This window comes from Prionailurus viverrinus, chromosome B3, assembly GCF_022837055.1.
Source record: "Prionailurus viverrinus isolate Anna chromosome B3, UM_Priviv_1.0, whole genome shotgun sequence".
Classification (NCBI taxonomy): domain Eukaryota; kingdom Metazoa; phylum Chordata; class Mammalia; order Carnivora; family Felidae; genus Prionailurus; species Prionailurus viverrinus.
Window position 1 is genome coordinate 117,363,485 of NC_062566.1, and position 22,333 is coordinate 117,385,817.

General features: G+C 46.1%; 2 protein-coding genes across 15 annotated transcripts in view; one reads left to right on the forward strand and one right to left on the reverse strand.

The window, feature by feature from the left end:
- The window catches only part of ANGEL1 (angel homolog 1), a 44,450-nt gene extending 36,623 nt beyond the window's left edge, over positions 1–7,827 (reverse strand). For all 3 annotated transcript variants that reach the window (XR_007153434.1, XM_047864689.1, XM_047864687.1), the window contains exon 1: positions 7,739–7,827. The gene's annotated coding sequence lies outside the window, so the exon portion shown is untranslated. The remainder of the gene's footprint in view (positions 1–7,738) is intronic.
- Positions 1–22,333, forward strand: part of LRRC74A (leucine rich repeat containing 74A) — a 47,332-nt gene that overhangs the window by 5,949 nt on the left and 19,050 nt on the right. For 6 of the 12 annotated variants that reach the window (XM_047864692.1, XM_047864694.1, XM_047864700.1 and 3 more), the window contains exons 2-6: positions 10,475–10,603; positions 13,306–13,478; positions 16,261–16,368; positions 17,367–17,463; positions 22,188–22,237. In XM_047864692.1, coding sequence (XP_047720648.1) covers positions 10,475–10,603; positions 13,306–13,478; positions 16,261–16,368; positions 17,367–17,463; positions 22,188–22,237 — 557 coding nt within the window. Of the gene's footprint in view, positions 1–8,363; positions 8,732–10,474; positions 10,604–13,305; positions 13,479–16,260; positions 16,369–17,366; positions 17,464–22,187; positions 22,238–22,333 lie in introns of those variants that run through there. The other 6 variants (XM_047864696.1, XM_047864705.1, XM_047864697.1 and 3 more) reach the window with 4 other exon arrangements.

Below are 22,333 nucleotides of genomic sequence, written 5' to 3' on the forward strand. Positions count from 1 at the left end.
CACCCAGGTGCCCCCTGCAGCCACTTCTACCTGGCTTTGATCCTCCTCCTTTCCCCAGTCTGCTTTCCACGCTGCAGCCAGAGCAATATTTCTACTCTGGGAATCATGTCAGGTCACACTGATGCTTAAAACCTCTCTGTAAACCCCACTGTCCTCAAAATGCAGGCCAAACTCCTTAGCACAGCACCAAAGGCTCTCTGTTATTGGCCTCTGCTCACCTCCTATCTCTTCTGTCTGCTTTTCCCTTCCATCACCACTCCCCTCAATGAGGATCCCAACCCAGCTTCACTAAACCACCTGTGATGGCCTCAGCATGCTGCAGGGACTTTGTATATGCTTTCTTCCCAGCCTCAAATACTCCTCCTCCCCTGGGTCTGCCCCTGCCCCTGCCTTCATCTGCCTAATGGACCTTCAAGTTTCAGCCTAGACATTTCTTCTTCAAGGAAGCTCTCCCAAATCTCCAGCACCACCTCCACACAAACGTACCACTGCCCCCAGGCTGGACCACAGCCGCCTCCTCTTTGCTTTTCTCTCATCCTTGCTTATTCTGGACCCAACACGGTCACTGTCTTTTTACTCATCAGTGCCCCTCATGAGGTTCACCACTCTGTTCCCCTCGCCTAGCCCAGCACTAGGGCATTCAACACACTGAATGAATGAAGAGCTTCAGTTTCATAAGGAAACCAAGCATAATAAAATCCACACTTGCAAAAGTAGACACATAATGGGGCAGTTCTTGCTTTATCATTCTGCAAGTGACTTTCTTTCAAAGACCCCCTCATATTTGCCATTTTTTTCTTTTTATTTATTTTTAATATGAAATGTATTGTCAAATTGGTTTCCATACAACACTCAGTGCTCATCCCAACAAGTGCCCTCCTCCATGCCCATCACCCACTTTCCCCTCCCTTCCACCCCCCATCAACCCTCAGTTTATTCTCAGTTTTTAAGAGTCTCTTATGGGTTGCCTCCCTCCCTCTCTAACTTTTTTTTTCCCCTTTCCCTCCCCCATGGTCTTCTGTTAAGTTTCTCAGGATCCACATAAGAGTAAAAACATATGGTATCTTTCTTTCTCTGTATGACTTATTTCACTTAGCATAACACTTTCCAGTTCCATCCATGTTGCTACAAAAGGCCATATTTCATTCTTTCTCATTGCCAAGTAGTATTCTATTGTGTATATAAACCACAACTTCTTTATCCATTCATCAGTTGATGGACATTTAGGCTCTTCCCATAATTTGGCTATTGTTGAAAGTGCTGCTATAAACATTGGGGTACAAGTGCCCCTATGTATCAGCACTCCTGTATTCCTTGGGTAAATTCCTAGCAGTGCTGTTGCTGGGTCATAAGGTAGATCTATTTTTAATTTTTTGAGGAACCTCCACACTGTTTTCCAGAGTGGCTGTACCAGTTTGCATTCCCACCAGCAGTGCAAGAGGAAAAGACCCCCTCATATTTGAAATCTCACTTGATTTACAACTATCATTGTTTTTTGTTGTTGTTGTTGTTTTAATGTTTATTTATTTTTGAGACAGAGAGAGACAGAGCATGAATGGGGGAGGGGCAGAGAGAGAGGGAGACACAGAATCGGAAGCAGGCTCCAGGCTCTGAGCCATCAGCCCAGAGCCTGACGCGGGGCTCGAACTCACGAACCGTGAGATCGTGACCTGAGCTGAAGTCGGACGCTCAACCGACTGAGCCACCCAGGCGCCCCAACAACTATCATTGTTTTGAAAAACCCTTGCATAAAATGGGATATTATTACATCTAAAAATAATGGCATCTGTTTCTTTCTTTGCTTGTGCTTCCTAATTTTTAAAATATGTTTGCAAAGAGAGGAGGGGGGGAGAGAGAGAGAGAGAGGGAGAAAGAGAGAATCCTAAGCAGGCTCCATGCTGTCAGCACAGAGCCCACCGTGGGGCTCGATCCCATGAACCGTGAGATCATGACCCGAGCCAAAACCAAGAGTCAGTTGCCCAACTGACTGAGCTACCCAGGTGGCCATGTGCTTCCTCATCTTGCCTTCTAACATGGTTTCTGCCAACTTTCTTGGATTCTTTTCCCTCCATTCTTTCATTGGAGAGCTGGAACCTTCATTATCTTATGATCTTATGCTAGTGGCTATCAAATACAATGGCAAACTTTTCCTTAAAGGACCAGATAGGAAATATTTTTGGCTTTGCAGGCCATGGGTCTCTGTAGCAACTGCTTGACTTTGCCATGTGACTGCATGAAGGCAGCAACAGATATACCTAAATGAGTGATAGTGACTGTATTTTTAGAAAACTTTATTTACAAAACAAAGTGGTCCAGAGTTGGTCCTCTATATATACTCTACTATAGTTTGACAATTCTTGAAATATATCACCCGCACCCAGACCCTTCTAAACCATGAACAGCAGCTGTCCTGAATGGAGAACAACCTTGTCATGTTAAATTAACAGCAAGGGGGTCAGTGCAGAGAGGCAGCATGGGCTTTGCAGCCAGACTTCATCTATATCCCAGTTCTGCCACTTTTTAGCTGTGTGATCTTGGGCTACTTACTTAGCCTCTCTGTGCTCAGTTTCCTCCTCTGTAAAATGGTAATAAAAAATAGTATCTCAGGGTACCTGGGTGGCCCAGTTGGTTGAGCATCTGATTCCTGATTTTGGCTCAGGTCTGAGCCATGGGGTCAAGCCCCGCATCAGGCTCTGTGCCAAGCCTTGGGGTTCTCTCTCTCCCTCTCTCTCTGCCCCTCCCCCCTCAAAATAAATAAATAAAAGTTTAAAAAATAGTATCTCATATGCCCCTCTCCCACTGGCACTCTGCCTCTCTCTCTCTCTCAAAAAATAAACATTAAAAAAAATTTTAAACATAGTATCTCATAATAGCATAATAATAGACAATTTAAATGTAAACTCTACAGAACAGTGTGGTCACTTACAAGTGCCATATAAATGGTAGCTTATAGGATAGTAAAGGGTCCCTCTGCCGTGTTCCCCACTAGTGGAAGTGTTGTAGCAATAAAATTGGCTATAAAGGAAGAAATTTTCATTCTCTTAGTAACTGGCCATACCTCACCCAGGGTGACATTCTCTTTGACTCATTCCAAGTCAAAATCACAGCTCCCCTCCTCCCCAGGGACTCTCTTTTGTCCCTGCTCTGTGGATTAACTGTAGAGTTAGTTTACCTGCCGCCCCCTAAATGCCTTATCCCTACCTCCGAGCGCCTCAGGGGCTCATCTCACAAATTAGTAGTTTAAAAGTACAACATTTTGATTAGATGGAATGTAACATGCTGGTTATACAGTCTGAAATGCTAGCCCCACAAATAACACCAAAGGATACATATAGTCAACAGACTTTTGCCAGTGGTAGAAAGGCAATTAAATGGAGAAAAAACAACAAATGGTGATGGTTATACAACATTGTTAATGTACTTAATGCCACTGAATTGTGTCCTTTAAAAGGGTTAAAACGATACATTTTATGTTACCATAAACTTTAGTGGATCCCAGACCTAAATGTAAACACTAAAACTGTAAAGCTTCTATGATGCAACACAGGAGGAAATCTACACGAACTTGGGGTAGGCAGAAAGTTTAGCTATGACACCAAAAACATGATCCATAAAAGAAAAAAAATTGATAATTTTGATAAATTTTGAAAATGTTTTGATTATGGATTCTGAAAAATTATCAAAATTATTTGACTTTATCAAAATTGAAGTGTGTTCTCTGTGAAAGACACTGTTAAGGATAAGAAGCGAAACCACATTTCTGACAAAGGACTTCAGAATATATCAAGGACTCTCAAAACTCCATCGGAAAATAAACCACCCAACTTAAAGTGGGCAAAAGATCTGAACAAGCGATAAAGAAGATATATGAATGGCAAAAAAACCCAAAAACATAATCAAGTGTTAGCGAGAATGTCGAGCAACTGATGCTACCATATCTTCCTACTGAGAATTCAAATCGGTACATCCCCTTTGGACTTCGGGTAACAACATGGTGGTTTCAAGGTTAAACATACACCTGCTATATACACGTGACAATGCCACTCCTGGGTATTTAATACTCAAGAGGAATGAAATCTTAAGTTCACACAAAAACCTGTATGTGATGGTTTATAGCTGCTTTGTTCATAATCACCAAGAAAGGGAAAAGATGAAGAGCTAGCAGGTGAATGGATAAGTGTGGGACATCCTACAGTGGAATATTACTCCGCAATAAAAAGGAACAACAAGGTACAGCTTCATGCAACAATAAGGATAAATCTTAAATGAAAGAAGACACCCCCAAAACTACACATTGTACGAGTTCATTTATATGACTCCGGAAAAGGTAAAACCATAATGTTGGAAACGGAACAATGATTGCTGGGGGTTAGGTTGGGGGAAGGGCTTAATCATAAAGGGGCAGCATGAGGGAAAGTTAGGGGTGATGGAACTGTTTCGAGTGGAAGCATGGTAGTAAACACATGATTCTCTGCATTTGTTGAAACCTACAGAACCGTGCTGCACGAAGTGGATGTTGCTGTATGTAAATCAAGTAAAATCAACCATGATAAGCGGGGAAAGATGAAACGCAGGCTGTGACAAGTGCACCTATGTCACAAATGCATCAAATAACCACAAAGAAGGGGCTAGGAAGAGAGAGTAGACCTAGATAATTCGGGGGGCAGGGCAAGTGTCTTAACTGGATACATAAGGATGAACACACACTCACAAAAAACAAAAACCCCTACATAATAAATACTGTATTCTAGTTGGTAAATTTGTTTCCCCTGTTATGGTTTACCAATCCTGAAACTATTTTATATGTATACTAGAGATGAGCAAATAAGTAAATATATGGTAGAAAACGAGAACCAGGTTTCTTGACGAGAAAGAAATGACAAATACGCACTGGGGAAAGACATGAATGTCTCCTGTGGTGCTGGCTTACAAGCAGAGGTATTGGTGTATCCGTGGCTTCTGTTTCACATACGTATAGATAGATGGGTATGGAAATAAATACAGATGTGTGTTACACGCAGGTCAGTACCCATACATACATGCTAGCACCCATTTCCTCGCTCTACCCACTGAAAAGGACTAGAAGCAGTAAGAACTTAACGCTGATGGGGCGCCTGGGTGGCGCAGTCGGTTAGGCGTCCGACTTCAGCCAGGTCACGATCTCGCGGTCCGTGAGTTCGAGCCCCGCGTCAGGCTCTGGGCTGATGGCTCGGAGCCTGGAGCCTGTTTCCGATTCTGTGTCTCCCTCTCTCTCTGCCCCTCCCCCGTTCATGCTCTGTCTCTCTCTTTCCCAAAAATAAATAAAAAACGTTGAAAAAAAAAAAAGAACTTAACGCTGATGAGCATGCCAGCACCCACATCTAGGTTTTCACTCTCCTGGGAAAAGTGCTTGATGCCTGTGGTATGAAAACAAATAAAAATGAAAGGCAGAGAGCATGTCAAAAGGGCACCGGGGCCAGCCTGAATGAGCTCCCATAGCCAAAGTTGGAATGTGAACAGCAAAATAATGATAGTATTGTATTGTAACCCGAATAATAAAATAAGCATCCATGATCCCTATTAATATAAACAACCAAATAAATAAATGAGGGAAAGGGACCACTCTTTCTTACAAAATTCCAATTAACAAAGAAGGATGGTAGGAACAGAAAATCACCATTAGAACATGACAATAGTACTCGTTGAGGCAAGATCTCAATAAAATCCATGGGTGCTGGGGTGCCCGGGTGGCTCAGTTGGTTAAGCATCCGACTCTTGATTTCGGCTCGGGTCATGATCTCACAGTTTCATGAGATGGGAGCCCCATGTCAGGCTCCACACTGTCTGCATGGAGCCTGCTTGGGATTCTCTCCCTCCTCTCTCTCTCTCTCTCTCTCTCTCTCTCTCTGCCCCTCCCCACCTCAAAATAAATAAGTAAACATTTTTTAAAATGTTTAAAAATTTTTTTAATTTTATGATATTAAAATTATTGAGCAAAAATTTTAAGCAGAAATAAGATATTTGCATAAAATATCTTCTCCAAAATATGTATTAATTACAAAGGGGAAAAGAACTTTACAGTAGATAAACCCAGCAGATATCACCCTGACCAAGAGATCGATGTGATACATATTGATATCATGTGTCCCTGATACACACTGAGAAGGGCACATCAACTTTGGCACCCTTCCCAGTAATCATGAGAAAACATCAGACAAGCGCAAATTGAGGGACATTACACAAAATATCTGACCAGTACTTTCTGTAAGGGGTCAAGGTCATGAGAGACAAAGACTAAAGAAATGTCATACTTTGGGAGAGACGTGATAACACAGTGTGGGATCCTGGATTGGATCCTGGAACAAAGAATGGACATTGGTGAAAAAACTGAAAAAATATAAAAATGGTCTGTAATGTAGTCAATAGCATTGTAGCACTGTTAATTCCTCAGTTTTGGTAATGTTTCTGTGCAAGATGTTAACACAAGGGAAAGCTGGATGAAGAGTATACGGGAACTCTACTATTTTTGTAACTCTTTTATAATCCAAAATATTTCAAAATTAGAACTTGAATTAAAACAGGATATAATAATAATAAACTTTCAAAATAACACACGAAAGGAAGCTGAAGGCATTACATTTCATGATTTCTAAAAAGATACAAAATGTTTAAATTGTGGTTCCTGAACATTTTTATTTCTCCAGAATGAACTGTTCCCCAAATAAGTAAATAATTGCTGCCCATCATTATAAAGAGAAGCCCTGATTAAATCATGCTCCTGTTCAGAAATCTTCAGTGGCTTTCTATTGACTTTTCACTGCATTTGAATCTACTTATGAAATAGCTCGTGTTCCTTTTGCGCCTCTTTTTCCCACTACTCTTTGCACCCTATACTCCTCCAAACCCACCTTGGGCTCTGTTTCTTCCTTTATTCTGCCTTCCTAGAAATGCCTTTTGCCAGGACTCTACTTGTCCAGAGCCCACAAATGCTCCGCAGCATGAAGAAACCTCACTTTCCCTTGAACTCCCAGCAAATCTCCCTCATGATCCTTATCAATTTCCAGTACTGCCTGGTGCCTCTGCCTGGTGGCTAGAGTGCTTTCCTCCAAATTTTCTAATTTGCCCTTGGGGCCTGAGACCACATGGTGCTGTTTAGGCAGAGCGCCTAGAGTTTAGACCAGGATCTACATACTTTCCCGTCCCCATTTTTCTCCTTTAAGGACATTTTCTATCCTCTTCGCCAGCACGGCGTAGACCAGATGCCCAAAGAGTCTCCGGGACTCATGCTTACCAAATCATCGTGGGAGTTGACCAGTCCCCCTGGTCTATTTGGTGTTTCTTTCAAGGAACTACATGAGATGGGACCCCTAGACTGGTGTGGCCATGCTGATTTGGGGTGACTCCAGTTCTTTATGTGAACAGGAGCTCTGCCAAAAATATTTGCCCACAACCCTCATACCCTAGGAGTAGCTGTGTCAACTTCTATCTTGTATCATACATGCCTTGAAGGGTCCAAGCCATAATCATGTCTGCATTCCCTCCCCACAGTGGTGCCTAGCATAGTGCCTTTTACATAATAGATGCTCTATAAATAGTTTTCAGAACAAATGCCTGAAGGAATGAGTAACGTGTCAGATGTACATGTTTCTTTTGGTCCAAGCCTCTAACTATGTTCTCCCTACACAAATTCCCAGATGTTCCTCATTCTTCTGAGTGGCAAAGAGGGATTTCCGTGTCCCCAAGCCCTCCAGTCACTGACCTGACCGTTGATGTGCTGGAAGCTTATCAAGAAGGAACAAACACGCCTCCAGATTCTCTTGATAGTAAACTGCAAGTGAACTTCAACTCCAAGACATGTGAAAACAGCCAAGCGTGGGAATGATGGTTGAGTGGTTTCAAGTTAGGCAGCCCAGTAGTTTGGATTGAACAGTACTTCGGCTGCAACAAATTGTAGTGATAGAGCATATGTTTGTCGTGCTTTGCTTTTGATCTTCTGCTCCAACGTTGAGGATACTCTCCCAAGGGGGAAAGAAAAAAGGAATGAGAACAGGGTAGAAGAAAACTGACTTCACCCATCACTGAAATATTTCGTACCTGAAGCACAACCACCTTGAGAGAAGAACATGGTGGTGCGTCTTCACAGTCACCTGATTAAGGGGCTTGGATTTGTTCCTGACTCAGACGGAAACGCCACCACCAAGAAGCCCCCCCACAACACCTGCCCACTCACAGCCGAGCCCGAGCTCGGCCCCAGTGGACATATGAGGAAAGAGGACTGCCAGAGCCACCAAGAGGGCGGGAGGCTGGCTGTTGCCAGGTCCACCCGTGTGGATCACAATGGCTGCATGAGGTCATGGAATGTTGAAGAGGTGACATTAAAGTGGCTCTTAAGTCACAAAGTCGCAGGAGGGTGGGCATCCTTTTGACAGGGCTCCCGGGAATAGAACCATACCACTCTCCCTGATGATCTCAGCAAGTAGCTGCTTCTCCCAGACAGAGTTGGGGTCAAATCCACGCATGTCCTCTTCCCACCAAAGCCCACTCTCTCCAGGCTTGCTGGGGAGGAAGAATAACTACAGCCCCCCTGGGATTTGTCTGTGTGAGGGCAGGGTGCACGAAGTTTGAGGCAGAAGTGAATGGACGGATGTGCTTCTTAGGGAAGCAGCAGAAAGGTGACAAGAAGTGGACAGTGGCCCCCGAGAGGGCCCTGGCGCCATGGACAATGATGAACCTCTTGAGCCTGAGACAAAAGGTGAACAGGCATCCCATCTCTCACCACTCGGGCCCTTCTGGGCTGTCTCAGTATAACACCCAGTGATCACAGGGACCCTGAAGCCCCCTTCCCTCCTCACCCGGGATCCTCTAGAATTGGGATGATGTGTTACGTCAACTTGGCCTCAGGGCCTCCCAAACAGGGAATGAGACAGTTGGAGGCAATGCTATGCTGGAATTGGCTCGTACTAGCTCTGGCCAACTTTAATTTCCGCTTTGTGAGCTGTTTGATGTCATGTTGGTGGTTTGAAATCAGCCATGCTGGGAATATTTACCCCACCTGAATTGGCTAACTTTACAAATCAAAGATTTTTTTTTTTTTTTTTTCCGGAGAGCCAGTTAAACACGTAATAGCATTCTACTGGTTGGATGGAATTCTAAAATTGTGTGACTAATGAGAATATTGAGACTCAGAAAGTCATAACTTTTTGATGGCTGCATTTGATGGCTAAGCTGCTGTATATCTTCTAACTGCTGGGCCACTATTACTTCCACCCCTTATCACACAGACCTTGTCTTACAGTCTCGGAAATAATTCCTGGAGCTTGGTGTACGGAGAAGGACTAAGAAAACATCTGCATGAACTTATTAGGAAGCCCGCCATCTGAGAACTTGGGTGGTTAAAACTGGGGACCCCTGCCACAAATGCTCAGTCCACCCGAAGAGTAGATTGGCTACGTTTTGATGGGTTACCTGCTGGTAGAGCATGGCTCCCCCAAACACTGCATCCTGTGGATGTGGGAGGAGTAGCTCTAGACTCCTATGTGTGGCTTTCAGGAACTCATCCTAGTCCCAGATCAGTGGTCCAGCCGCAGAAAGCTCAGGTCCAGCAAAGTATCAGGACTGCTATAAGAGAAGCTTAGGACACGTGTATTTAATCATAGCAATTAGTTTCAACCCCAGCAAGATTTTGCAAGCTCTTCCTTCTTTTTTGTTTTAAGGTTTATTTATTTTTGAGAGAGAGTGCAAGCCAGGGAGGGGCAGAGAGAGGGCAACAGAGGATCCCAAGCAGGCTCTGCGCTGACAGTAGTGAACCAGATGCGGGACTCAAACTCACGAACCATGAGATCATGACTTGGGCCGAAGTCAGACGCTTAACCGACTGAGCCACCCGGGCACCCCCCGAGCTCTTCCTTCTTCATGATCCTAAAATAAATGTTGGATTGGAAGGAAGAGAAGCTGGGTCAAATTCTTAAGAATCAAGTTATCCTTCTTTCTCCTTGGGACTGCTTGTGTTCCCTTGCATTTTACAGATGTCCCAAGTCACCCGCTCTGCCCTGCCCCTCGCCTTCTGCAACATCGTTTGTGCCTGCCAATGAGGCAGCCTAGGCATCGGCACACATCCCCTCCCTGAAAGAGTAAAGCAGGCCCTGAACCCCACCCAAGCCGACAAGAAGGAAAATAGTGGCAAAGAGCCAATCTCTGAGATGGGCCCAAAGCAGGGAATGAGCAGGGAGTCTGCAGAGGACATGAGGGGGTGTTTAGCACAAAACTCTACAGACGATCAGGCGCTGGCCCTGCGTCCGAGAGGGAGGGCTTGTAGAATGGAGTCCCTGACGGGACTGAATGCACACTGCAGGTCCTTGGCTGGTGGGGGGAGGTCCTCCAGGACCTAGCTGGCAAAGGAAGGGGGTGGGGGTGGGGGAAGAAGCCACAGGTAGACTTCACCTGAGAGGCCCTCAGGTTTCATTTCCAGAATCAAAGAGATGAGTTTTTCTTCTAGATGAACCTGAAACCGAGCCAGCAGCACGGAACAGTGACGAGACCTTCTACTGTGAGGCTGAGGCCTCTGTGGCTGTAGAAAAAGAGAAGCCAGGCGGGGAGAGCTCAGAAACAGACCTGGAGATCGAAGGTGACCGTGGGCACTTAGTGGACAGGGTGGGGGTGCGCCTCCTTCCTCAGAAGCTGGAGACCTCAGCTCTCCCGGGTCGGCCATGGCTCTGCCCAGTGGGCCACCCCACAGAAGGAACGTGGCAGCAACCTCTGGGGCAGTCCTATGCCACGTCCTCTTCAAGGCTGGCCTGGTGGCAGCAGCTGCCCCGTGCTCGTGGCCTACCTGCTGAGCACAGTGGTCACATCAGCTTGTTGAAAGCGGAACCAGTACTTACACAGGGATTTCTGGTTTTCTAAATGTTTCCACGTGTGGCATCTTATGTCCTCTTTGCAATAATCCCAGGAGGTTGTCATCATTACCCGCCTTTTAAAGAGGAGGAGACCGAGGCTTAAGGAGATTGTGTGAGTTGCCCAAAGCCATAGAGAGCTGCCAATGTTTGCTGATCCCCTGTTCACGCTGCTCTGCTGATCTGCCTTCGTGCTCGGTGTTGTGGGGGCCGCTGGACCGTCTGTGGCCCCTCTTGCAACCCGGTGACTTTTCTCTTTACTCACATTAGAGTTCTTGGTTCCCCTACTTGAGAGTTTGCTCTGGACAAAGCCAAGTGTGCCCTGTGGGGGTGGGGAGGAAGAGGGCCGGCTGAGCTGCAGCAAAGACTCTGTTATTGCAAACAATGCCTCCACCCTCTTCACCCTCTCCATTTCCCTAGGGAGGGAAGTGCCAAGAACACCTGTGAAGCAAGGTGAGCACATGGCTCGCCCCACCTGAAAGGCCAGCCCGGAACTTCCAGGCTGAGGCTAGCCCACTGCCTTCGTCTCCTGTGTTCTGGCGGCTGGGTCAGTCCGTTCATAAACCTCCCTACCGTGGCCAGCGTACAACTTCCCCTCCCCATATGCCTCCTCCCTGCCCCCGCCCTCATCTCGTTGCTTTTTCTGACTTCTTTTCCACGTGCAGGCTGCCGCTAGTGTGCTGATGTTGGTTTCAACCCGGACCTTTACCTGGTTGGGGGGGGGGGGGGGGTGGCAGATAGAAACTGGATGTTTTGTCCCAGACTCCTGCTTCTGTCGCGTCTTCCCCCCACCCCCCCCCCCCAGCTCCCCACAAGAGATAACACAGTTGCCAGCTGCCTCTAAAATATAACCATAGCGACTACAGCTAGAAAGGGTTAGCAGAGTGAAACAGAGCAGAATTAGTGTCGAGGACAAAGGTGGGGGTTACCTACCGCCTGCCTTGGCAAAGAAGAATCTCTACTGGCAGCTAGGCTGTGCTGGGGCAGAAACTCAGGGCCCAGCTGCTCCAGCAGCTAGTGCCCCCTGGTGCTGAGGAGCTGGGAATGGGGCCGGAGGGCTTCTCTGAGCTGACCTGAGACGTGAGCCCCCCGTGGAACAGCAAGCTGGCAGTGAGGCTACAGAAGAGGGAGAGAAGGCAGAAGTTGGGCACCTGCCACGTGCAGTTTTGCTTATGCGACAGCAGTCCTCACTCGGAGGCGATTTTGCACCCCAGGTGACATTTGGCAACCCCAGGGGGGGGGGGGAGGAGGGGATGCTACTGGCATCTCACTGGCAGAAGCCAGGAATCCTGCTAAATATCCTTCACCGCTCAAGACAGCCCCTTGTGACAGAGAATGACCCAACTCAAAATGTCAGGAGCGCCGAGCTTGAGAGAGCCTACCCTACAACCATCCCAAAGAGAAGGCCAGTTAGAAGCTGTGCCTGCAGACTGAGCCTCCTCGTAAAGTTGTCTGTTCACCAACAAAGCTCACGTTGTCTGCCTCGTAAAATGTCCGAGGTGGGTTGGCTAAAGGCCCTGGCATCCAAAGGGATCACAGATGCACGCTTAGACCCCAGCTAGCCACGGGAGGCCCAGCTGTTGAAGGGACCCACTTAATGAGGACACAGCTGTGAGGGCATATGGAATCCAGGGAGGGCCATTGACCATGAGCCAGGCCCATCTAAAGTCCAAGGAACAAAGGCCCCAAGAGCTTGGAATGGAGAGATAAAGTCCCCAATTCTGGTAGCTGGTGTTAGCACCGATGAGCTGTGTGTGATTTGCGGCTAGATTTGTCATTGGTAAAGTAGACACAATAGTCCTTTTTGTCAGGAAAAATGACATACAAGTCTTTGAAAGAGGACTATCAATTCAAATACAAGTTTGTTTGTTTCCACGTGATTTGGGGAGGTCTCTCCATCTTGCAGTGATTTGCCACCTTGAGAAACCCACTCAGTCCCACTTGGGGTTTTGAAAGTTGGAACCTCTCTAAATCTTTAGTAAGGCTTTATTTGTGGCTCTCAGTTCAGTCGTGGTAGTGAAACTGAAACAAATAGAGGTTCCTTCAGCCATCACAAATCAGCTTTTGGTTTGGCCTTTCAGAGCCATCCCAAGGTGGACAAGAGAGCTGGCCTCTATGCATCCTTGATAATCAGTCCTGGATGTGGGCAACACGGGAAGGTGTGGGCATGCTGCTCCCTCTCCTGGGAAGGCTTGGGGCCTAAAACCAGGGGCCTTATCTCTTACTCAGAGAGAGATTTGGGGCTTTCTGGAGTTTGGGTCTCCCTCTCCCGCCTCTGGCCGTCTTCCGATTAGAGCTGCCCTCCACCACACACACCCACAGGGACATCCTCAGGCAGAGGGGACACCGGGCAGAAGCGCACTCGGCCCAGGGTTAGAGGAGAAATGAGGCAGAGGTGGAAGAAAAACCCCACTTCCTCCGTTTTTTTGTGTAGATACGGAGAAACTTTTCACCACCGGACAAAGGGAGCTGTACCTGGAGGCCTGCAAACTGGTGGGTGTAGTGCCCGTCTCCTACTTTATCCGGAACATGGAGGAGTCCTACATGAACCTCAACCACCATGGGCTGGGACCCAGTGGTACCAAGGCTATTGCCATAGCCCTGGTGGTGAGCATGCTAATGGGGGCCCTTGATGATGGGTAGAGGTGGGGGTTGACAGAGTAGTGGGCTCAAGACTCAGAGAGACCCCCCATGGGATCCTAAATTGCAAGCTTTATGCCCGCCCTGCCCTAGGCTCTGTTTGACTGCCAGTCGATTTACGTAATAGGCATGGATGCCCCACTGGCTCCTGGGAAGGGGGCTGCTAGGGACCTTGGCTTTGGAGGTCTATGCTCTTTCTGATTCAGGAAGCAAAGGCAGCAGCCACAGGTAAGTGGCTCGGCTTGTCACTAATGCTGGTGCATGATACAAAATGCCAGCCTTGATCTCAATTCCAAAGCTCACCTTTGCTATAAAGGTGTTCACTACTGAGCTGTTCTATTCAAAGTTTGCCTTTTGCAATGTTGCAATTCTTTTTTTTTTTTTTAAATAGTGCAGCCACTTTCTTTCTTTCTTTTTTTTTTGTTTAATGTTTATTTATTTTTGAGACAGAGAGAGAGCATGAACGGGGGAGGGTCAGAGAGAGAGGGAGACGCAGAATCGGAAGCAGGCTCCAGGCTCTGAGCCATCAGCCCAGAGCCCGACGTGGGGCTCGAACTCACGGACCGCGAGATCATGACCTGAGCCGAAGTCGGACGCCTAACCGACTGAGCCACCCAGGCGCCCCATTTTGCAATGTTGCAATTCTTAAAAGATCACACTGTAGAATAACTCATGTTTTCCCATAGGAATAATGTCCTCTCTCTCTCTCTCTCTCTCTCTCTCTCTCTCTCAGCCTGGCATGAGCAACCAAGGACTTGACCTTGAATTCATCATAGCCTTATATAATTATAATTGATTGTATACAAACCAGCTTCCATCCCAGAAAAACAGATCACATAACAACTGTATGTCAGCACAACACTGTTTGTTCATTTAGGACGGTAAAGAGAAAGTTTGATTAAAAAAAAAAAAAAAAGCACTCATTCATTTTGGGAAATATCATAGCATTTGCATTTGGCACATGCCCATTAAGAGGCCACATGAAATGTGAGATTGTGCTGCTTTCTGGAGGAAGGAGGAAAGAGGGGAAGAGCACAGAAAGAACAAAGGCATCTTGAAATTTATTGAGTGTTGAAAGACTGATTAATGAGGTGTTAGGAATGCACCATTACGGCCTGAGTTTCACGAAAAAAACGGATAATGCAATTCTCTCGGGACTTGGGCTGCTTGCCTCTTAGTGACAACAGTTTCTGTTTGGGGGGAGTTTCTTTTTCCCTGATTCTCTGTGTCACTAATTTGACAATTAATCACTGTGACATGCTGGGGGACTGAACTGCTATTTATCTTTTGTACTGTTTAACTTTGCACATGTTGTGTTTCCCTGGCTCGGCTTAAAAGCACGCTGATGGTAGTGCTCATATCTCAAGCCTCCCGTCCATCTCTCACCTGCCTGCCTCGACGCCCTCGTGCTTGGCGGGGTGCAGGGATGTCCTCTGCTCATCCTTGTTTCTCCAGAAACTGGCACAAAGAGTAACCAGCGGCCACTGGCCTGTGTGACGTGAATGTGGACAGGCCTGGTGCGGGCTCTGCCCGCTGCCCCACACACTGCACTGGTCCCCAGGGTGACTATGCAACTGGTCGTCCGGCCCCTGATGCTGGGCACTAACTGACACCTGGCCCCCTGAGCCTTGACCCTTGCCTCTGCACACAATGGAATTTTGCCCACCTCGGAGAGCTGAGGCCAGAAGGCACTTGGTGAAGGCCCTGGGTGGACTGTTAGGCACTGTGTTATCTGAGCCGTCACATTTGCCCTTTGCGGGGGGGCTAGGACTCCTTCCCGGTGGCTGCCTCTCCCGCTGCTTGGTGCACTTTGAGAATGCCCAAATCCAAAGATGTGTCTATTCTTCATACCTTTCTGCACCGGAACTGAGGTGGGGAAGGGAAGAATAACAGTCCTGACTAGAGCTGACCCCGGGCCCTCATGCTGCACGTCGCTTCCTCTCCCCTTGCTGCCTGTGGGAGTGCTGACTACCTCGGATATGGATACTTAAGACTGAAATCCAGGTCCTTCCAAACAGCCTTGGGACAACGTCCTGACTGAAAGAAAGTACCAGATAAGCCAGAGCCTAAACTAGAAGAAAGACCTGTGAAAGAAACAGGCACAGTAAATGCCTTATGTTTAAATAATTGATTAAAGGCATCAACTTCTCCTTAATGTCAGAGTAAGTCACAGCTTCTCTCCTCCCTGAGAAAGAGCTACAGTCTGTCTAGCTCATCCCTGTGCCCCACACTTTTTAGGGATTTCATTGTTTTTTTTACTTAAAAAAATTTTTTTTAATGTTTATCATCTTTGAGAGAAAGAGAGAGTACTAGCGGGGGAGGGGCAGAGAGAGAGAGAGAGAGACACAGAATCTGAAGCAGCCTCCAGGCTCCACACTGTCAGCCCAGAGCCCGATGTGGGGCTCAAACTCACGGACCCTGAGATCATGACCTGAGCCGAAGCTGGAGGCTTGACTAACTGACTGAGCCACCCGGGCGCCCCAGGATTTCATCGTTTTAATGTCCCCTTTCTAAATTCCCCTGCAGAGCCCCCTTTGGTGGAGGTGCCCAGAATAAGCATATTGTGCTGGCAAAACTCAGCGGGATGGATCATCCCTGTGCTTTCTCCAGAATTGCTAGCCTGCCTCTCCGTACCCTCTGAAAAGGCTGGGACGGTCAAGAGAGAGGACGGGTTCTGGGAAAGGGTAGGGAACTGACTAGGTCGCCGACTACCTCTGTCTTTCTCCCCCTCCTCTTGTGGCGGCTGAAGTCCAACACGAGTGTTGTCACCCTGGAGCTGGCAGACAACTGTATCATGGAGGAGGGCACCTTGAGCCTGGTGCAGATGCTGCAAGAGAACTACTACCTGCAAGACTTGGTACTGTGCTCTGCTCTGCCGATGCCTACCACCTGGGCTCTCGGAACACACCCGACACGGGCCAGAGGCCCCTGCCCAAGCCCTGGCCAGCCTCCGGCTTTCTGCAGCCTGGAGGCCCTCTCCTCCAGATGTGACTCCTCAGAGGAGGGCCACACATCTGAGGCTGGCCGCGGGGAGGGTTGGGAGGGGAGCTGTGTTCCCTGTGGTCCCAGGAACCCTAAGAAACCAATTCTGTCTGCACCTTATAAGCCCTTATTTCTGCAGAGTCACTCTAAAGTGAACTTAAAATAAAGACACGAAATACTCTCATCAAACACAATGTGCCTGGAGATAGAGGATGGTGATAGTTGCAAACCAGGTGAATACACTTGAGACCACGGAGCTATACCCTTAAAAACGGCTAAGATGGTAAATGTTGTGTTATGTCTATTTTTACCACACACACACACACACACACAAAAGGGAAAAAGAGAGGGGAGAAACAATTATGATAATAATGGCTGGTTTATATGAACGTCCCTGCCACTCGCCTGAAAGAAATGTGTCCATTTGTATCCCTGTGTGTCCCCAGCAGATTCATTCATGCTTCACCAATCAATGAATGGAATTTATAACGATGAATTACTCGAAGCTAATTTTTCAATTGCTTTACGCCAAACTGTCTAAACAAAGCTCTCTTGGATTTCAAAAAAGAAATGTACAGTGTGCTTATCTAAAGTGCTAGAGCTGAACTGGAGAGGTGGAGTCACCAAAGCCAACTTCAGAAAAACTGAGGCCAGTGGGAGGGGCCCCCCAGCCAGGCATTAGGAGGGCTGAGTTCCCATGGTCCTCTGCTCCTTTGCTCTTCCCAATCCATCCTGCCCCTCCTCTCCTGCCCCTCTCCCCACCCAGCCCTACTCCCTGGTGCAGGCCTCAAGTAAGGCTCACACTGGCACCATTCGTTAGTAAGGGCCCTTGGGTGGGATTTTTACACACATGAATGTGTTCTTGCCTTTTAGAATATTTCCAACAATGATCTTGGCTTGAAGGGGGCCAGCACCATCTCAGAATTTCTTCAGAGAAATACCTCTTCGCTCTTGAACCTCCAGCTTTCAGGTGAGCCCACGGAAGAGGTGGGAGAGGACAAAGGGATGAAAAGAAGAGAAGGGGAAGGGCAGGGAGAATCCAGGGTCTAAGTGAGCCAGACCAGGCCCCTCCGAGTTCTGAGATCAGAAAACTGTGTCCACACCCGCTAAACCCTTCCAGTCATCCTTTCCCCCTCCCCATGGCCACACTGGCTTGCTGGCTTTCCCAAACAAGAAACTTCTGACTCACTCAGCAGCATGCCTGCCTCTGCTTGAAAGTCTCTACCCCAGATAACTGCATGGCTCACTCTGTTGCTTTATCCGTGCTCCTGCTCAAATGTCATCTCCTGAGGGGGCTTCCCTCCCCTCCCCTCCATCACCATCACTATCCTGTTGCCATTACTTGTTTTTTCTTAACAGCATTTATTGCCCCCTGGCCCCTTATTGTACACTCACTTTTTAATTAGTCTGTTATCTGTCTCTCTCACAGAAAAAAAAAAAGTCACTTGAGAACCCAGGTTTGTGGTTTGAGTTTATACTGTCTTCAGGGTCCTGGAACCCCTAAGACATTAACCTAAGTCGTCCTATACTGGTAATACCCTGGGGCATACAACAGACACAAACAGAAAACCTCATTGGAGGAATGACCCTTGACCCAGGCTGCAGGCTGCTTGGGATTCCCACAGATAAAGCTCCCATGAAGATGGGCTCAGAGTCCAAAATTGCAAAACAAGGACACAAAACACCATGAGAGCAGTCAGATTCTAACAAGCAGCAGCATCAGACCGTCAAGGACTACAGAAAATAGAATTATCAGAAATAAACTGTACATTTGGTGACCATATAATTTATCTTCCAACTGCATAGAAGCACTATTAATTAACTAAAACTGCAAGCAAACAGATATCTTGACCCCAACGGTAAACTATGTTTAATATGATTAAGAACATAAAAATAAAAACACACAAGAACAAAACACTATTTTTTTTTTTAATTTTTTTTTCAACTTTTTTTTTTTTTTTTTTTTTTTTAATTTATTTTTGGGACAGAGAGAGACAGAGCATGAACGGGGGAGGGGCAGAGAGAGAGGGAGACACAGAATCGGAAACAGGCTCCAGGCTCCGAGCCATCAGCCCAGAGCCCGACGCGGGGCTCGAACTCACGGACCACGAGATCGTGACCTGGCTGAAGTCGGACGCTTAACCGACTGCGCCACCCAGGCGCCCCAGAAAACACTATTTTTTAAAAGACCTCCCCAAAATAGAATTTCTGGAAATGGCAAGTATATAATCCTTCAAACTAGAGACTCAATGGATACGTTTAACAGCAAATTAGAATCAGGTGAATAAAATTAATGACCTTGAAAATCTTTTGCAGTACAGAAAGATAAAGATAGGGGGTGCCTGGGTGGCTCAGTCGGTTAAGTGACTTTGGCTCAGGTCATGATCTCTCAGCTAGTGAGTTCAAGCCCTGAGTCGGGCTCTGTGCTGACAGCTCAGAGCCTGGAGCCTGCTTCGGATTCTGTGTCTCCCTCTCTCTCTACCCCTAACCTACTCGCATTCTGTCTCTTGTCTCTCTCAAAAATAAATAAACGTTAAAAAAAATTTTTTTTTAAGATATAGAGGACATAAAAGATAAAAAAATATATAAAAGGATGAGGGACTCCTGGCTGGCTCAGATGGTAGACCATGTGACTCTTGATCTTGGGGTGGTGACTTTGAGCCCCACATTGGATGCAGAGATTACTTAAAAATAAAATCTTTCAAAAATTATATTAAAAGATTTTATTTTTAAGTAATCTCTGCATCTATCTATCTATATCTATATATAGATATGTATATAGACATATCTCTCTCTCTATATATATATATATAGAGAGAGAGAGAGAGAGAGACCCAACAGAGCTCATTGGAGTTCCAGAAGAAGAGAATGGATGAGCAGTGATATCTAAGCAAACAATAGCTGACATGTCCTGAATTGCTGAATTCTCAGATGCAGGAATCCTAGTGAGTCCTTCATAAGGTAAATAAAAAGAAATCCACCCCTGAATATATCATAGAAAAAACATCTAAAATAAAAAGATCTTAAAAGTATCCAGAGAGAAAATGCAAAAATAGAGTTTGTGTAATTTTTAATATAAATGTTATGACATATCAGGTTCTCTTCTCCAATTTCCTCTTTTTCACTCTAAATATATCTTCTATTTCTATGACATAGCAAATAGATTTATCTCATTCTCTGGAACAGCTGGATAGTATTCCATGGGATGGATATAGCATAGTTTATCTAACCTCTCTCCATTTGTGTGTGTATGGAAGGGGCACATTTCCAGTTTTTCAATCTTTCAAATAATTTTTAAAGAACTTTCTTGTACATGCAACTTTTGGACATATGTTCTAGTATTTCTAGATAGACACCCAAGAGCAAAATTACGGAATATACAAAGATACACCTATTTTTCTGAAGTTGAAAAAGAATTTCCAAATCTCCCCTCCAGAAGACCGTGCCAGGGGCGCCTAGCTGCCTCAGTCAGGAGAGTGTGTGACTCTTGATCTCAGGGTTGTGAGTTTGAGCCCCACGTTGGGTGTAGAGATAACTTTTAAAAACGGCCTAGGGGTGCCTGGGTGGCTCAGTCAGTTACGCATCTGACTCTTGATTTCGGCTCAGGTCATGATCTCGTGTTTCGTGGGATGGAGCCCTGCATGAGGCTCTGTGCTGATAGCAAGGAGCCTGCTTGGGAGACTCTCTCCCTTTCTCTCTCTCTCTCTGCCCCTCCCCCGCTCACCCTTTTTCTCAAAATAAATAAACATTTGAAAAAAAAAAAAAAGAAGATGGTACCAGGTTACAGTTCTACAATGAACTGTTCTCTGTTTCCCTGTACTACGTCCGTTTTGGCTATCAGCAAGTTATCTGTGAATCAGAATGATTAAATGTGTGGATGTTGAGGTCAGCGCTTGGGTCCAAATTTCAAGCACTGGGTTTACCTCTGTTTCTTCAAGTCTTTTTTTTTCTTCCTCAATAAAGTCCTATGCTTTTATTCCATTAGAAATCCTGCACATTTCGTATCAGGCCCAGGTGTTTTATCATTTTATTCCTGTGTGAACAGAATGTTTTTTCTATCATATATTCTAAGTGGTTATTACTGATATGTCTGGCAGCTCTTAATTTCTGTACATTGATCCTATGTCCAGTGACTTTATTGAATTATCTTATTAGTTCTAACATTCTGTCAGTTAATTTTCTTGGATTATTTAGGCAGGCGATCATGTCTGTAAATTATGGGAGTTTTGTCTCTTCTTTCCAATAGCTGCAGCTCCTAATGATTTTTCTAGTCGGCATTGGCTAACACCTCTAATATAACATTAAATAATACAGAAAGCTCTGTAAAAATACAAATTACCCAGCCCTATCCCAGACTGCTGAATCAGAATCTTGAAAGGGAGGGGTTTGGGAATCTGTATTTTATCAGCCTTCCCAAATGACTCTGTTACTGCCAGCTCCGTACTATTTGTAACCACTGATGTAAACACAACAATTTGAATAGCTAATAACCTAATTTTACACATTGACTAGCTTATTGTCTCGTTTTATTGCACGGGTACAAACGCAACCAAGAAGCATTTGTGTCTAGGTGGACTCATTCATTCATTCAGGAAGCATTTACTGAGCACCTATCATGTGCCAGGCACTATTTAGGTGCTAGAGATACAAAGACTATTAAGGGTTTAAAGAAGAAATTTGGGGATAAGTCTCTATATCATTTATTTCCCAGAAATCGCATATATTTTCCAGAAATCTTTTAAACTATTCAGCAGGGCTGGGGTGAGAGTAAGATAAGGAAGGCACACACCTCGATCACAGAACTCAAGGGGCTCAAAAAAGTCAGTAACTAAGTAAATGATATCCTGTTGCAATATTTGTCAAAGTCAAAAATAATGCGAAAAATGCCTGTGGTGAACAAAATATCCACACTTTAAATATAAAATAGGATCCAACAGGGACAGGTTATTGGTGAGGTGAGTGAGGCCTAACCATTCAAGTACAGGGTCAGATCCTGCCTTTATTTAAAAATTTTGAGGGGCGCCTGGGTGGCTCAGTCAGTTAAGCATCTGACTCTTGATTTCACCTCAGGTCACGATCTCACGGTTAGTGGCTTTGAGCCCCCACGTTGGCGGGCTCTGTGCTGGTAGCTCAGAGCCTGCGTGGGATTCTTTCTCTCCCTTTCTCTCTGCCCCTCCCCTGGTCACACACACACTCTCTCTCAAGATAAATAAGTGAACATTAAAAAAAATACAATTTTGTTCATCATAGATGTCTTGCATTAGTTTTGACTTTTACAAATATTAAGACGTTACTCCCTGTGATTACGGGGCTTAGATTTTGCACACAGAGGGAGTGCCTCACTTGTGCCTCTCTGGTCATGGCCCTGCCGCTGGATTCGTATTTTTAATAATGTTACAGAATTTAGGCGCTAAGCTAGGGGTCGATGCTACCAGTGGGGGCACAGGGCATGCTGTACTGACTTCTGGAACTCCCCGAGCTATCATGGCAGAGAAAGGAAGGGATGTTAAAGGGGATGGCAAATAGTTGCCCTCTTTTCTCTTGTTTTCTTCTGTGTCCATATATTTGCTTTAAGCACTTGCCACCTTTCCTGTGGCTGATGGTTGCAAAGGGGAGAGACTGGCAGGGCTAGAATGCAGGAGGGTGAGGGAGCCCTAGTCTGGACAGCATTGCAAACACCCACCTTCACTACAGGAAATAACTTCAAGGACGAATCCGCAGAGCTGTTCTGCCAAGCCTTCTCGGTAAGTAACAAGGGGGCGGGGGCAACCCAGCCCTGTGGGGGATGGCCCTGGGAGATGTGGGGGATCTGGAGGGTGTATAGAGAAGTGAGGTCACTT